General features: G+C 39.6%; 1 protein-coding gene and 1 pseudogene across 1 annotated transcript; one reads left to right on the plus strand and one right to left on the minus strand.

Annotated features, from left to right (window-relative positions):
• The first annotated feature begins 2,056 nt into the window (after nucleotides 1-2,056).
• On the plus strand, nucleotides 2,057-8,379 carry LOC114703453 (olfactory receptor 5AN1-like). Its single transcript, XM_028884302.1, has 2 exons — nucleotides 2,057-2,154; nucleotides 7,410-8,379. Exons 1-2 carry the CDS (start codon nucleotides 2,057-2,059, stop codon nucleotides 8,377-8,379), a joined length of 1,068 nt encoding a protein of 355 aa, XP_028740135.1.
• Nucleotides 8,380-13,410: 5,031 nt separating this feature from the next.
• LOC114703484 lies at nucleotides 13,411-14,519 on the minus strand (annotated as a pseudogene).
• Between the last annotated feature and the right edge of the window lie 2,134 nt (nucleotides 14,520-16,653).

Here is a 16,653-nt window from a genome sequence, read left to right on the forward strand (position 1 = left end):
ATTTTTGGAGGAGACATATTGTCTTGGTTATTTATGTTGTTTGTGATTTTTCAAGTAGACTTGTATCCTTGGTAGTGTTTTCTCATATGGATAGCTGTCCAACCTTCATGGAGTGGGCATTTGGATCTCTGTTCTTCTCCCAACTTGTCAGATTTTGGATCAGTAGAATGACATTTCAAGGTCAATCTTTAATATATATATATGAGTGCTGTCTGTTATATATGCCTGCACACCAGGAGAGGGCATCAGATCCCAGTATAGACGGTTGTGGGATGCCATGTGCTGGGATTTGAACTCAGGACATCTGAAAGAGTATCAGGTGATCTTAACTACTGAGCCATCTCTCTAGTCCTCAAATTCAGTCTTTTTTAAATAGATTTTTTTCATGCAATATATTCTGATCATGATTTTCCCTCCCCTAACTCCTCAGTGATCCTTCCTACCCTCATCCAAATCCATGCCTTCGTTCTTTTATTCTTTAAAAAACAATAAGTGGGACCTCATGAACTGAAAAGCTTCTGTAAGGCTAAGGACACTGTCATTTGGGTAGAATAAACAGCCTAAAGAGTGGGAAAAGACTTTTTTCCATCTTCACATGTGATAAAGTGTGGAGGGTCCCTGTGGGCTTTACAGCAGGGAGGGAAAGGATTCATGAAGAGACAAGCATGAAATTTGGCTCAGCCTGATTTTGGTACTGGTTCTGGGCCAAGACTTCTAGAGTCTGATTCCAGATCATTTACTTTAGCCATATTTCAGTGCTGCACAACTTTGGAAAAAAGTTTTCTGAGAACAATTAACTTAGTTCAGAGTGCACAACAAATTTAAGACACGTTTACATTGAGATTCTTTACAAAGATGGCTATTGTTGACTCTGAGATAGTGCCCAAAATTTAGGATCTAGAAAGACTGACTGAGGTAAATATAATACTTGTGTGTGTCAGCATTGGCCTGGCCCTAACATAACATAGAAGTCACTTAGGCTGTTGTAAAGTACAAGAGACATCAGTTATATGGATGGGCTTTTTTTTAAGCCTAAAAACAATATTCAGTGTTTGAGGGGAAAGGGTCTGGGATAAGTAAAGCATAAATTCAGAGACATGGGCAAAGCCTGGCTCATCAGACAGAAAAGGATCACTAAGTTGTAAGCTATATCCATTCCCAGAACTCTTGGAGGAACAGCCAAGCACTTCATTCCATTGAAGAAATAGCTTTAACTGGCTTCTCCAGTGTGTATCTGCGTGCACAAAGACTTGCCCCCCTCTAGAACAGAGGACTAATATCCAAAATATATAAAACTCAAAAAACTAGATACAAACCTCCAAATAATTCAATTAAAATAGGGTACAGAACTAAACAAAGAAGTCTCAACAGAGCAATCTCAAACGGCTGAGAAACACTTATATGTCCAACACCCTTAGCTATCAGGGAAATGCAAATCAAAACTACTTAGAGATTCTACCTTACACCGGTCAGAATGGCTAAGATCAATAACACAAGTGACAGCTCATACTGGCAAGGATGTGGAATAAAGGGAACACTCATCCATTGCTAGTGGGAGTGCAAACTTGTACAGCCACTGTGGAAATCAATATGGTAGTTCCTCAGAAAATTACAGATCAGTGTCTTATTCAGCCATCGTCAGAGAAAAGTTTCCTTCCACAGCAGATGGGAGGGAAACAGAGACCCACAGCCAGACCTTACTCAGGGAGAGGTCCTCAGGTGCTTAAGTCTATGCTTTATTTTATTATTGTTTGAGAATTTAGTAATGTATGTAATACATTTTGATCAGGTTCACTCTTCATTCCTTTCCCCTCTAAGTTTTCTGTTATCCTTCCCACCACTATTCCTGCCACATTTTATTTATTCCACTTGGAATCCATTGAGTCCACTTTGGGTTGGCTGTATGTGCATGAGTGTAGAACCATGTACTGGAGCATGGTAGCCCCTCAGGGGCCACATCCTGGAGCAATCAAGTAACTCTCCCTTTCTAGGGAGATGCAGCTGTCAGTAGCTCCTCACCTAGGGGTGGGAATTCATTACTATCTCCCTGTGCATGATGGGATTTTTGTCTGTCTTGCTCTGGTGGAGGTTTGTGCAGAAGGTCACAGCTGCCCACGAGCTCCTGGGTGAAATTGCTGAAGACACTATTTTGCTGTAATCATCCATTGCCCGTGACACTTACATCACACTTAATGAAAGGGTTTTCATGAAGTGTTTATTTTGAAGGATTGGACTTATGGCAAATGTTAGATTTCTAAATCACATTTCGAAATACATGGCATTAATAAATAGAAGGTCTGATGTATACTATGAAATTTAAAGTTTTTATAATCTTTAACTTAATTCTCTTTGGAGCTCCTTTATGGTTTAGGTATTACTGTTATTGCCATTTAATATATGGAAATACTGTGGTTTGGGGAAATGTATACAAGGACACAAACCAGTAAGAGGCAAAGCCAGAATTCAATGGCCAGAATACTTCAAATTTGTATTTGTGTGTGTGTGTGTGTGTGTGTGTGTGTGTGTGTGTGTGTGTGTGTAGGTCAGAGGTCTAACTTTGGGACTCAGTTCTCTCTTCCAACCATGTGTGCCCCAAAGCTCAGGTCATAAGCTTGATGCAAACACCCTCACTGAATGAACATCTTTTCAGTCCTCAAAGTAAGTTTTACTGTATTATACCAACAGCCAAGGTTGTGATTGGGATAGGACATTCTCTGTCCTGAATTTCAGTTTCTTGTGATAAATCAGTAGATAACTTATTGCCTTGAATTCTTCATGTATACATTGGAAACACTGCAGGAATGTTAGAACTGCTGTGTTGATTGATTCACAACAGATATTTGAGAATGTGTGTGCATATCTATACAAAATAGAGTGCTTTCTATATTGTATGTATGTAAATATTTATCACTATCAAGTTATGTTATCAGCTAGTTGTGCTAACTTGGAGTATCCCTTAACATCTCTGAACTCAAGTTTGACTCCTAGAAATTAAGATTTGGGGACTAGAAGACCCCTATGTCCTTTGCAGACAAAATACCTCCAAGGTCAGTAAAGTTACAATCTGGTGTCATTATAGAATCACAGGGGAAGTTAAGAATCAATTAATTCACATGGCAAACTGAGCCTGTAATTATTAAAAAAATCTCCATGACAACCATGATGCCAGAGAGCAAGAGACTGTAGTTTTTCTATAATTGGTTTTTCCCTTTCCCTTTGGCTCTCAACAGCACATTTAAGAGGATTCCCTGGTGTTTCTCTCTCGCTGTCTCACCAGTAGACAGGCAGGTTAATGGCCAAAAACATTGGTTAGCAATATACTAGTGCCCCTCCTGGAAAATTATTTGGATTATTGGCAGTTTCAACAAGTGTCAAGAATTGTGTCTTCCTCTAGTCTGAGTGAAGATCCGAAGGTAAGCCTTGTAGTTAGAATCAGCTATCTTGATGTCTGTCCTTTTTACAGGAGGACTCAACATCCAATAAGATTTGTGGGGATAAGTCTTTCTCACCCTTCCCCTAGCCACTCTCCTAACATCCACACCCTGTATATTTTTCCTCAGTTTCCCTTTGTACTTACCCAAGTTATACACTGTTCATAGAAAATAATATATGCTATGTTAAAATATCAGGTATGTGTCTGAGGTGAGAGGTGGTTGTTGAATTCTTAAGTATATTTATTCCTTAAATTCTGTTACTTTCCATTTTCTACTTATAACAATGGACATAATGAGGACAGCTCAGACCAAATCAGATTATCTATAAAGCCTTGCTGATTTAAAAGCCAGAAATTGAGATCTGGATAAGACAGAGAATTGACTGGGTTTCAGATTTCCTAAGAGCAGAGCATGCTTGTCCACATATCTCCACTTCCACCTTCCCTGGAATTCTTTTCACTGCATTTTTGCTTACCAGGATTATATCTTGGAAATAATAAGAATTATATTCTATTCAGATGCACAGCTTTGGCTCATGACTTCTTGTTGTAAGAGACAAACCAAGTCTTATGACGTGACAGAGTACTCATGCACAGTTCCCCGAGACAGTTCACAGTCTTCAAAAAGCTCTCCTGTGTCCCCTGACGGTCCCCCAGACACTAGCTTTAGCGGTGCAGGTATCAGAGACACCCACTCCAGACATAGGCAGTGTTGGTCTAACTGTTCATTTACGTTTCTTTTCCTCCCATTTTCTCACTCAGCAACATGTATTTAACTTATTATTCCCACCACCTTTCATTAAACTGACCATGTTCTTAGATCAGAATGGATAAGCTGTGTCTATCCAGTTGAATCTTTTCTCCTTTAAACTGTCTTGGGAGATGCTGAACACACACAGAACACTAATAAAAGGAGTGAGTATGTTCATTTTTCCCTCTGTCACAACATTAACATAAATTAGTCTAGAAAAATATTAATAGTAAAGTAATGATCCATAATTTTTCAGAATTTACTAGGAATAGTGGGTTACATAGAATATACCTAAATGTACCTGCCTATATTACCAGAATGCAATGAAACAGAGACAGACATTTGAATCATTTTTTTTTATTGAATTGACCAATTAGGTTGATGTTTAAGAATGTTACCAATGAGAGTTTATAATTTCAAAATTATTTCATTAAAGTTAACTCAACTTGGCTGAATTGAGAAACAATATTGTTTATTTCAAGAATAAACAGAAAGGTGGTGAAGCTAATAAAACCATAATGTAAAGTAAGTAAGAGTAATACTTGAGTTTCAAATGCAGAGTTGAGTAGGACCAGCTGAAATACATTCAACCTCTACTTGTGAGTGGATGCAAATGGGAGTGAACACAACACTTAACACTAAGGAGAGAATCTCCTCCAATCCTTCATTGACCACACTGTCTTCTAGACAGCACTTGGTGGAGAAAAGAAATGCAGCAATAAGAACCTGCAATCTGACTGAGTGGGAGTTCCAAAAATAATAGGAGAAGAGCAGATATTCAATACTGTTATTGAAACCTGGCTCAGACAATTTTTGTAGGCACTAACATTGTCCAAAGGTCTTTGATATATCATCTTTGTTCTGCCATTAATTGCATTTTACAGAGGGAGGTGATGGCAGGAAGAATAATTGCTAACATTAACGGAGCTCTGCGTGTAAGCCCTTATGTCATTCAGTCTCTTGAGCAGTGATAGAGGATGGCGAGTTTCATCATCTCTATTTATACATGAGGCTACTGAGGTAGTGAAGTATTAACATGATAAAGGGATATGCAACCTGTAAATGAATGTCAGCTTCTCTCTCTCTCCCTGTGTTATTATGGATATAAATCTTAAATTGTTATTAACATATAGCAGATATACAAAACTGGGGAAACACAGTTGAGTAGGAAGAAGATAATAAAAATCACAGCACTCTTACTTTTTGTTTGGCTTTTAATTGATTTTAATGTGTTTCTTTGGAAATGGTTCACACAGTGTGTATGTTTGTATGTGTACTTGTGCGTGTGTGCATTTGTGTGCCTCTATGTTTATCTATGAATGTGAGCATGATATAGAAAAAGAGAGTCAAAGACAGAGAGACATAGAACACATACATGAGAGTAATTATACAAGGTAAACTTGTACCAAATAAGTAGAGCATTCCTTGAACTCATCAGTGCTGTGGTGACCATTGCTTATTGATTTAGAAGATATCATTCACAGAATGTTGTATACTATCTTTGTATATTTTGTGACTATTAACATATATTTCAATTGAGTTTTTATTCTTTTTCTCTTAACCAGGCTTTCCACTTATTTTCATGTTTTTTACTTTATATCTGGTGGTTACATTCAATTCCAAGAGTTTATCAACATATAATGGATTCTCTAATAATTTTCCTACAGTGAATCAGATCTCAGAGCCCATGAAGGCATGCTCACTCCACAGTAATTTAAATTACTAGCTTCCTCATTTGAAAATTCTTATCAATCCATTTGTTTCTGAAATGTCTGTTCTTTTGGTACTTGTTTGTCATTGTGATAATAATGAGCCATGATGTTAATAGTCCAGTTGCATTCATCTTAAGTGTTGATGGTTTCTCATGCTCATCTTTCCAAAATCTTTCATAGGTGTTATCACAGGCTGGCTCTTTCTTCTCAAGGACAGCATTTTTTCACTGAATATAGGTAGTAAGTACTATTTATTATGAAATAGAGACCTCTAACTTTTAAATGTTATTACAAAAATATTTTCAGAGATTTTTCAGAAAGAAAATATCTGCTTTGAGTCTTTTCTATGTCAAGGGCCTTCAGTTTATATCTGTCCCTGGACCCTGTGTACTCAAAGTCAAGCAAATGACAAAGAATAAGATTTTTCAGTTGATTTTGATGTTTCTGCATGGATGATCTGCATGGATGCTGGTTCTGAATCTACAACTGCCTGGAGTCATTGTGTCTCACTATCTTCAGGGCTGAAGACATCTCCGGGACTTGTAGACCAGACATCCGTCTCCCAAGGTGTAACTCTCAGTCATGATTGTTGACAATAAGTGATACTAGCAATCAGAATCTAAAGGACAGTGGCTGTGCACCTGAGTGCAGGCTGACTCTGTGCATGAATGAGTGGCTCTAGTGTCTCAACAACTGTCTAGCCAAGGCCTTCTGCTGTCGTCTCTCTACAGTGAGTGCTCAAGACCATTGTCTTGAAGCTGCTGGGGTAGTTTAGTACAGAACAACAGGCAAAAGAACTGAACTGCCAAATCCCTAAAATCCTCCAGACTGTCCTGTTTACTAGAAGAAACACAGTTACAAATGAAGCAGTGTTGGGATCAAGAGTGGGCACTACCCATGTCCTTATGAAGTCCCTCATGTGACACTTCCATAGGAGAATGAATTTTACGCTTTTCTGAGAATGTAAGTGTCTGTGCTACCAAAATCTGTCAGAATTTCAAATCATGACACTATGATTCAGGCCAATTTGGAAATGTTGTATTAAACAAATTTTTGGAAATTACTATAAATAGAGCAATAAGTTTTAACTGTAATAGAAGTTTAAGCTGATGTCAGGAAATGAAGTCTATAAATTTATTTTGGAGTTCTTCATATGAACATTTCATAAGAAGACTGATTTCATAACTTCATTAGGGACATATGTTATTGCTCCACAAAAATGTGTCAGAATTACAAATCATGACAGTATGATCCAAGTCTGTGTATATATATATATATATATATATGTGTGTGTGTGTGTGTGTGTGTGTGTGTGTGTGTACTCACATGTGTGTGTATACACAGGTTTATGAATATACTTATTTGTGTATATGTTCATGTGTGTGTGATCACATCATTTCTTAGAAATTGTTTTAAGAAGTTGTTAATCAAGTTTAAGATGTCTCTCATTGAGACAATGCTGAAATGTCACTTGAGTCAGCAATGCATTGTCCTATTTCCTTTCTTATTTTAGGAACAGGAGCACAGAAGTAATAACTGGGGGAGAAAATATTACCAAGATCACCCAGTTCATCCTCCTGGGATTCTCAGATTTCCCCCGAGTCATAGCACTGTTCTTTGTTATATTCCTCATCCTTTACATTACAACACTGACCTGGAACCTGTCGCTTCTTGTTTTAATAAGGATGGATTCCCACCTCCACACACCCATGTATTTCTTCCTCAGTAATCTGTCCTTTATAGACCTCTGCTATATCACCTCAACAGTCCCCAAGTTGCTTTCCAGCTTCTTCCAGGAAAAACAAACTATCAGCTACGTGGGCTGCATAGTTCAATACTTCATCTTTTCCACTATGGCACTGTGTGAATGCTGCCTCATGACAGCCATGGCCTATGACAGGTATGCTGCCATTTGTAACCCACTGCTCTATTCATCAATCATGTCACCCACCCTCTGTGCTCGCATGGTGTTGGGAAGCTATACAGCAGGACTCATAGGTTCTTTATCTCAGATATGTGCCTTGCTGCAGCTCTACTTCTGTGGACCTAATGTTATCAGACATTTCTTCTGTGACATATCACAGCTGTTAAATCTATCCTGCACTGATACTTTCTTTGCACAGGTCCTGCTTGCTATATTAACAATATTGTTTGGGCTTACAAATGCCTTAGTCATCATGATATCCTATGGCTATATTGTCTTGTCAATCATGAAGATCACTTCAGCTAAAGGCAGGTCTAAGGCATTTAACACTTGTGCTTCTCACCTGACAGCTGTTTCCCTCTTCTATATTTCTGGTATCATTGTCTATTTGAGTTCCAGCTCTGGTGGCTCCTCCAGCTTTGACAGGTTTACATCTGTCTTCTACACTGTGGTGATTCCCATGTTGAATCCTTTGATATATAGTCTGAGGAACAAGGAAATAAAAGATGCCAGGAAGAGGTTACAGAAGAAGATAATCTGCAGCCAAGGTCATAGATAAGAAGATTTCAACACAATGTCATGTCAGAGTTACTGTTATCAGCAATCATGTGCACATTACTGGAACACTACAAAGTCCATGGCACTTTGGATAAAGACAACTTTGAAACAGACAGCATGCCAATATAAATCAACAATTGGTTTGATGCCATGGAAATGCATTATATTTAGGACCAGTAGGGTCATGATTCCCAGGTTACAAAGTGGCCATCTCATCATTAATTATTCTATCTATAGGTATTTTAGAAATATCAAGTTGAGAAACTTGTGCAAGTATGAAAAACTGTTAAATTACAAGGCTATACCTCTAGAGAAGATTCCTGACAGATTCCCTGACCCCAGAGTTTACCAATCTTCTTTCATAAATAGCTTGATGTAGTGTAATAAAGACCAGACCATGACCACTGTATTTTCGGTGATACTGATCAGGTGAGTTTGAAAGAAATAAAGTGCCCTAGGACACAGGCCCTCTGGGCATGACCCATGCCTCCTTCTCTCACCCATTATTGCCCCAGGTGCAGGCCAGCAGAGAAGACTACTGTAGGTAGGCATCCTCACCAAAACCTGCATTAGACAGGACCCTGCAATCTACAAGACCCACTTCCTGTCCCAAACCCACCCATGCCCCTGTGACCTCAGGGGCTCCCCAAGACACAGAATCCACCAACTCTGATTTTACCAAGAGCTCTGATTAGACCAAGAGGACCAAGAGCTCTGATAGGACCAAGAGTGGCTCCATGAGACACAGAATCTGCCAACCCTGATTGGACCAAGAGCCCTGATTGGACCAAGAGTGGCTCTCTGAGACACAGACACAGTTAGCACAGAGTGGACCAAGAGCAGCTCCCTCAGAAACAGACACTTCTTGCACCTATTGGAGGAAGAGATGGGTAGACACTAGTGTAAAAATACATACAACAACATAAATAGCAAGATGGCACCACTAGAACCTAGTGGTTATATATATATATATATATATATATATATATATATATATATATATATATATATATATATATATCAGCAAGACCTGAACATCACAACGTGGAAGAAACAGAAGAAAGAGATCTTAAAAATAACTTTATGAAGATGATAGAGGCCTTTAAAGATGAAATGAAAAGTTCCCTTAAAGAAAGGAAAAGACAAACAAAAAGATTGGAAGAAATCAATAAATCCCTTAAGGAAAGCCAAGAAAACAGTTCAAGACCTGAAAATTGAAATAGAAACAATAAAGAATACACAAAGTGAGAGAACGCTGGAAATAGAAAATCTTAGTAAATGAACTACAGATGCAAGTATAACCAGCAGAATACAAGAGATGGAAGAAAGAATCTCTGTCATGGAGGATACAATAGAGGAAATAGATTTGTCAGTCTAAGAAAACACTAAAGCCAAAAAGGTCATAACACAATCAACCAGGGAATCTAGGACACCATGAAAAGGCCAAACCTAAGAATAATAGGGATAGAAGAAGGAGAAGAATACCAACTCAAAGGCACAGAAAATATATTCAACAAAATCATAGAAGAAAACTTTCCTAACTTAAAGAAGGAAATACCTATGAAGATACAAGGAGTTTATAGAACACCAAATAGACTAGACCCTCCAAAAAGCTCCCTTGCCACATAATAATCAAGCCATTAGACATACAGAATAAAGAAAGAATATTAAGAGCAGCAAAGGAAAAAGGCCAAGTGACTTATAAAGGCAGACCCATCTGAATAGCACCTGACTTCTCAATGGAGACTCTGAAAGTCAGAAGGTCCTGGACAGACGTAATGTAGACATTAAGAGACCACGGATGCCAGCACACACTACTATACCCAGCAAAACTTTCAATCACTGTAGACAGAGTGCACAAGACAAAACCAGATTAAAAAAAAACCTATCCACAAATCCAGCCCTACAAAAAGTACTAGAAGGAAAATTCCAACCTAAGGTATTTAGATGCACTCACGAAAACACAGGCAATAGATAACCTTGTAGCAGCAAATCCCAAAGAATGGAAATACACACACACTACCCACAAAAGATACCAGAAATTATCAATCACTGGTCATTAATATCCTTCAATATCAATGGAATCAATTTGCCTATAAAAGACAAAGGCTAACAGAATGGATAAAAAACAAACAAACAGGATCCATCCTTCTGTTGCATACAAGGAACATACCTCAACTTCAGAGACAGACACTACCTCAGAGTAAAAGGCTGGAAAAAGACTTTCCAATCAAATGGACTTAAGAAGCAAGCTGGTGTAGCTATCTTAATATCTAAAAAAATAGACTTCAGACTAAAATTGATCAAAGGAGATCGGGAAGGACATTACATATTCATTACAGGAAAAATCCTCCAAGATAAAGTCTTAATTATGAACATTTTTGTCCTAAATACAAGGTCATCCACATATGTAAAAGAAACATTACTAAAGCTTAAATCACACATCAAACCTCACACACTAATAGTGGGAGACTTCAACACCTCACTCTCACCAATGGACAGATCTGTCAGACAGAAACTTAACAGAGATATAAGGGATCTAACATGTTATGACTCAAATGGACTTAATAGATATCTACAGAACATTCCACCCTAACACAAAAGAATGTACCTTCTTCTCAGCACTCCATGGAACCTTCCCTAAAATCGACCACATACACAGTCACAAAGCAAATCTCATCAGATACAAAAAAAATTAGAACAACCTCCTGTATTTTATCAGATTACCATGGCTTAATGTTAGATTTCAACAACAACAAAAATTACAGAAATCCTACAATTGCATGGAAACTGAATAATGCTCAATTGAATCACCAACAGGTCAAGGAAGAAATAAAGAAGTTAAAGACTTCCTAGAATCAATGAAAATGAATGAACTACATACACAAACTTATGGGACACTGTAAAAGCAGTGCTAAGAAGAAAATTTATAGCACTAAGTGCCCACATAAAGAAGTTGGAGAAATATCACACTAGCAATTTAACACCACACCTTAAAGCTCTAGAACAAAAAGAAGCAAACACACTCAGGAGAAATAGACACCAGGAAATAATTAATTTGAGAGCTGAAATCAAGAAACATAAACAAAGAGAACAATACAAAGAATCAATGAAACAAAGAGTTGATTCTTTGAGAAAATCAACAAGATAGACAAGCCCTTATTCAAACTAACCAAAAGGCAAAGAGAGAACATCCAAATTAACAAAATCAGAAATGAAAAGGGAGACATAACAACAGACACTGAGGAAATCTAGAGAATCAACAACAGGTCATACTTCAAAAACCTGTACTCCACAAAACTGGAAAATCTAAAAGAAGTAGACAATTTTTTGGATAGGTACCACATACCAAACTTAAATCAAGACGAGATAAACAATTTAAATAGACTCATAACCCCTAAGGAAATAGAAACTGTCATTAAAATTCTCCCAACTAAAAAAAGCCCAGGTCCAGATGGTTTCAGCACAGAATTCTACCAGAATTTCAAAGAAGAGCTAGTACAATACTCTTCAAACTGTTTTTATACAATTGAAACAGAAGGAATTCCGTTAAACTCTTTTTTATGAGGCTACAGTTACCCTGATACCCAAACCACACAAAGATGCAACAAAGAAAGATAATTACAGACCAATCTCCTTCATGAACATTGATGCAAAAATACTCAATAAAATACCGGCAAACTGAATCCAAGAACACATAAAAAATCATCTACCATGATCAAGTAGGCTTCATTCCAGAGATACATGGATGGCTCAACATATGAAAATCTGTCAATGTAATACACCATATAAACAAACTAAAAGGGAAAAAAAACACATGATCATCTCATTTGATGCTGAAAAAGCCTTTGACAAAATCCAGCACCCCTTTATGATAAAGGTCTTGGAGACAACAGGAGTATAAGAAACATACCTAAACATAATAAAGGTAATTTACAGCAAGTCGACAGCAAACATCAAACTAAATGGAGAGAAACTCAAAGTGATTCCACTAAAATCAGGAACAAGACAAGGCTGTCCACTCTTCCCATATCTATTCAACAAAGTACTCGAAATTGTAGCTATAGCAATAATACAACAAAAGGAGATCAAGGGGATAAAAAGTAGAAAGGAAGAAGTCAAACTTTCACTATTTGCAGACAGTATGATAGTATACATAAGTGACGCCAAAAATTCTACTAGGGAACTCCTACATCTGATAAACATCTTCAGTAATGTGTCAGGATACAAGATTAAATTAAAAACAAACAAACCAGTATCTCTCTTCCCTACAAATGATAAACTGGCTGAGAAAGAAATCAGAGAAACATTACCCTTGACAATAGCCACAAATAATATAAAATACCTTGGGGGTTAATTCTAACTTTGCAAGTGAAAGACCTGTATGACAAGAACTTTAAGTCTTTGAAGAAAGAATTTGAAGAAGATGTCAGAAAATGGAAAGATATCCCATGCTCATGATAGGTAAAATCAACATAATAAAAATGGCAATCTTATCAAAAGCAATCTACAGATTCAATGCAATCCCTATCAAAATCTCAACACAATTCTTCACAAATCTGGAAAGAACAATACTAAACTTCATATGGAAAAACAAAAAGCCCAGGATAGCCAAAATAATTTTGTACAATAAAGCCACCTCTGGAGGCATCACCATCCCTGACTTCAAGCTCTACTATAGAGCTATAGTAATAAAAACAACTTGGTATTGGCATAAAAACCGACATGTGGACCAATGGAATCAAGTTGAAGACCCTGACATTAATCCACACACCTATGAACACCTGATTTTTGACAAAAAAAGCCAAGACTCTACCTTGGAAAAAAGAAAATATCTTCAACAAATGGTGCTGGCAAAACTGGATATCAACATGTAGAAGACTGTAAATAGATCCATATCTATTACTATATAAAAACTCAAGTCCAAGTGAATCAAAGACCTCAACATAAATCCAGTTACACTGAACCTATTAGAAGAGAAAATAGGAAGTAGCTCTGAATGCATTTGCACAGGAGATCACTTCTCCCCCCACCAGGCTCATTGTATTTATATCATGAGATTGGTTGTCTGGCAAGGGACGTGGTGCCCAGGGTAGGACAGTGGACCCTGGGCTTGGAACTATGCCTCAGGACTGATTGTTCAGAAAGGGAGACTGAGACCAGGCAGGTATGACTTGGGTTAGGGGGCCAGGGTGGTGCTGGAGGTCAGTTCCGGCAGGGCAGGCACAGAGACCCGGATCCTCTCAGATTTCAGGAAAGCCACATGCTTCTCGTAGTAGACAGCCTCATTAATGAACACAGGGTACACAGTGGAGTTCCCCTCCTACAGTACATCCTCACCACTGAACAGCTTGAAGATGGGTTCACCAGGCCTCAGTGGCTCAAAGTCGTGGTCCTGCAGCTGAGGGTGCACAGTACCAGCCAAGTCACCGTCCGCGGTGCATGGGAAGTCCACCTTGCCCAAGTTCCTGTAGATGTCTATCTCAAAGGCGGGAAAGGCCATGCCTTGGTTGTAGAGCTCGATGAAGTCCAGAATGGATGCCACCAGAGCTCTCATCCGTGAGAAGAGGTCGGCCCGCAGCTCGCCCTGAGGCTGGGGGGCCCATCTCCAGACAGATTCCATCCTTGGACACAGATTCCAAGCTGTAGGTCTCCATCCCTGGTGGATCGTACTGCAAGAGGCAGCAGGGCAGCCCTGGGTTCTGCAGCTGTGGGTAGTGGCGCAGGTGCAAGTTGAGGGCGTTGTGGGAGGCTTCAGAAACGAGGCAGACTCCAGTGTTGGCTGTGGTGTTGTGCAGGTCTAGGATAAAGTCAAAGGCCTGGTCTGTGCCCTTGGGACCCAGTAGCTCGTTCAACTCTCGGGCTCTTGTCACCTCATATGGGTCATTGGATTGGCTGTGGAATTGAAGAAGGGAAGGGTGAAAGTGCGGTTATCTCGATCATGGTCCATGTAACGGCGACAGGCAGCTGTGGCTGCTGGGTTGGCCAGAACTGGCATGGCTGAGAAGCTGGGTCTCTGCAGCTCCCCTGGGGCCTGCAGCCAATGCCAGACCAGGTGGACGCCACACATCTCATTTCCGTGGGTGCCCCAGTCACAGCCACTCAGCGCAGGGGTTCCTGGGGCACAGGAAGGGAGCACATCCATCCCAGTGTGGGTCAGGAGTCCACAAGAGACAGAGCTGGACAGTAGGGTGAGCTCCCCAGGCCCTGAGGAGTCTGAGACAGGGGGCTGCTCGTGAAGAGGTAGCTAGGTGGTAGTGTCAGCTGTGTACCCAGAAGCCAAGTTCAAGGACACCATCAGCCAAATTTTTGTTCCACTTGGAACCTCAGTCCTGCTTCAGGAACTTTCTTTGAGGGTGGGTGTTGATCTCCCCGATTTTCTCTTGGAGGAGACTTTCCTTGATGCTTTTAGAAGAAGTTTCTTCCACCCTTGGAAAATTAATCACAGAGATTCCTGACTTGGACCGATGACTCCCAGTCTTCAGAAAGGACTGGGCTTTGCCGCCTGGCAAGGAAGCCCAGGGCCTGGTCCCACACGGGTAGACAAGGCCTGCCTGCTGTCCTGTCCTGCCTGGATCCACCCCAAGAGGTGCTTTCCATGAGGCTTTGTTCTCAGCAGAGCACCGGTCCTTTGGCAGAGAGCTGGAGGCAGAGGAGTGTGGTCCTGAGCATCCTTTCTGGAGTCTGGGGCCTCAGCTGAGAGAGGCAGAGACCTCCATAAGGCTCACCCAGAGGGTCACCGAACCTTTTGTCAACAGTTCCCAGCAGCTGTTCACCAAGCCCTTACCCCTACCTGGCGGGGGTGTTGGAGGAGATCAGAGAGGATCAGTCTGCCCGCCTGCCCATCTCCTTCCCAGTCCCCACTGTGCTTGGAGACCACTTCTTAAATATAACACCAGTAGCCCAGACACTGAAAGCAACAATCAATAAATGGAACCTCCTGAAACTGAGAAGCTTCTGTAAGGTAAAGGACATGGTAAATGAGACAAAATGACAGCTTACAGAATGAGAAAATGTTGCCAGAAGTTTCTTGGGTCCCTCCAAGCCCCTGCAGTCCCATGGTCTGCTTATAGAATAATCATTCAGAAGCTTATATTAATTATAACTGCTTGGCCATTAGCTCAGGCTTATTACTGTCTAGCTCTTACACTTAAATTAATCCATAATTCTTATCTGTGTTTAGCCTTATGGCTTGGTACCTTTTCTCAGTTCTGCCTTGTCATCTTGCTTTCTCTGTGTCTGGCTGGCTACCCCTGATTCAGCCCGTCCTCTTCCCAGAATTCTCCTCATCTGCTTACCCCACCTATATTTCCTACCTGGCTACTGGCCAATCAGCATTTTATTTATCAACCATTCAGAGCAACATATATTCACAGCATACAGAAATATATCCCCCAGCACCTCCCCTTTTGTGTCTAATCAAAAAGGACGTTTTTAACTTTAACGTAGTAAAATTACATATAATAGAACAGTTATCAAGCAAGAATTACAGTTACAATATCCAATATATTTGTATTTGGCAAAATTAAAGAAAATATTCTATCATCTATCCTATATTTGTGAGTCTAAAGTTTCATACCTAATTTATCTTTTATCATGACTAAGGAAAATTATAACTATCTAGTCTTCTACTATATCAAAGAACCCAGAAGGATATACTATTACCTAAGTAAACAGGAAGAGCATTGTAAGCAACTTCCAAAAATCTAGAATGACAGAGACAGCTGGCTGCCTGGACAGTCACCCAAAATGTAATCAGAAGGTTTCTCAGGGTTGCTTATAAAATAATTACTCAGAGGCTTAATATTAATTACCACTTGCATGGCCCATGGCAGGCCTCTTGCTAGCTAGCTCTTTTAACTTAAATTAACCCATTTCTATTCATCTATGTTGTCACATGTTCTATGGCATGTTGTTTCTTCAGCTGCAGCTGGTGTCTCCCTTGCCTTCTTCTTATCTCTCTTTCTGTCTATCCCTTGGATTTCTGCCTGCTTCTAAGCTGCCTTGCCACAGGCCAGTGCATCTTTATTTATCAACAAAACAGAGCAACATATATTCACAACATACAGAAAGACATCCCCCAGCAGGAAAAGATTTTCACCAACCCTACATCTGACAGAGGGCGGATCTTCAAAACCTATAAAGAACTCAAGAAACTAGACATCAAAATACCAAGCAATCCAATCAAAAATGGGCTACAGAGCTAAACAGAGAATTCTCAACAGAAGAATCTCAAATGGCTGAAAGACATTTCAGAAATTGCTCAACATCCTTA

Source organism: Peromyscus leucopus, chromosome 1 (genome assembly GCF_004664715.2).
Source record: "Peromyscus leucopus breed LL Stock chromosome 1, UCI_PerLeu_2.1, whole genome shotgun sequence".
NCBI classification, from domain to species: Eukaryota; Metazoa; Chordata; class Mammalia; order Rodentia; family Cricetidae; genus Peromyscus; species Peromyscus leucopus.

Coding starts and splice junctions, on each gene's coding strand:
- LOC114703453 (XM_028884302.1), top strand. CDS start 2,057: ATGGGATTTTTGTCTGTCTTGCTCTGGTGGAGGTTTGTGCAGAAGGTC. Junction 2,155..7,409: donor GCTGAAGACACTATTTTGCT/GTAATCATCCAT, acceptor TTCTTATTTTAG/GAACAGGAGCACAGAAGTAA.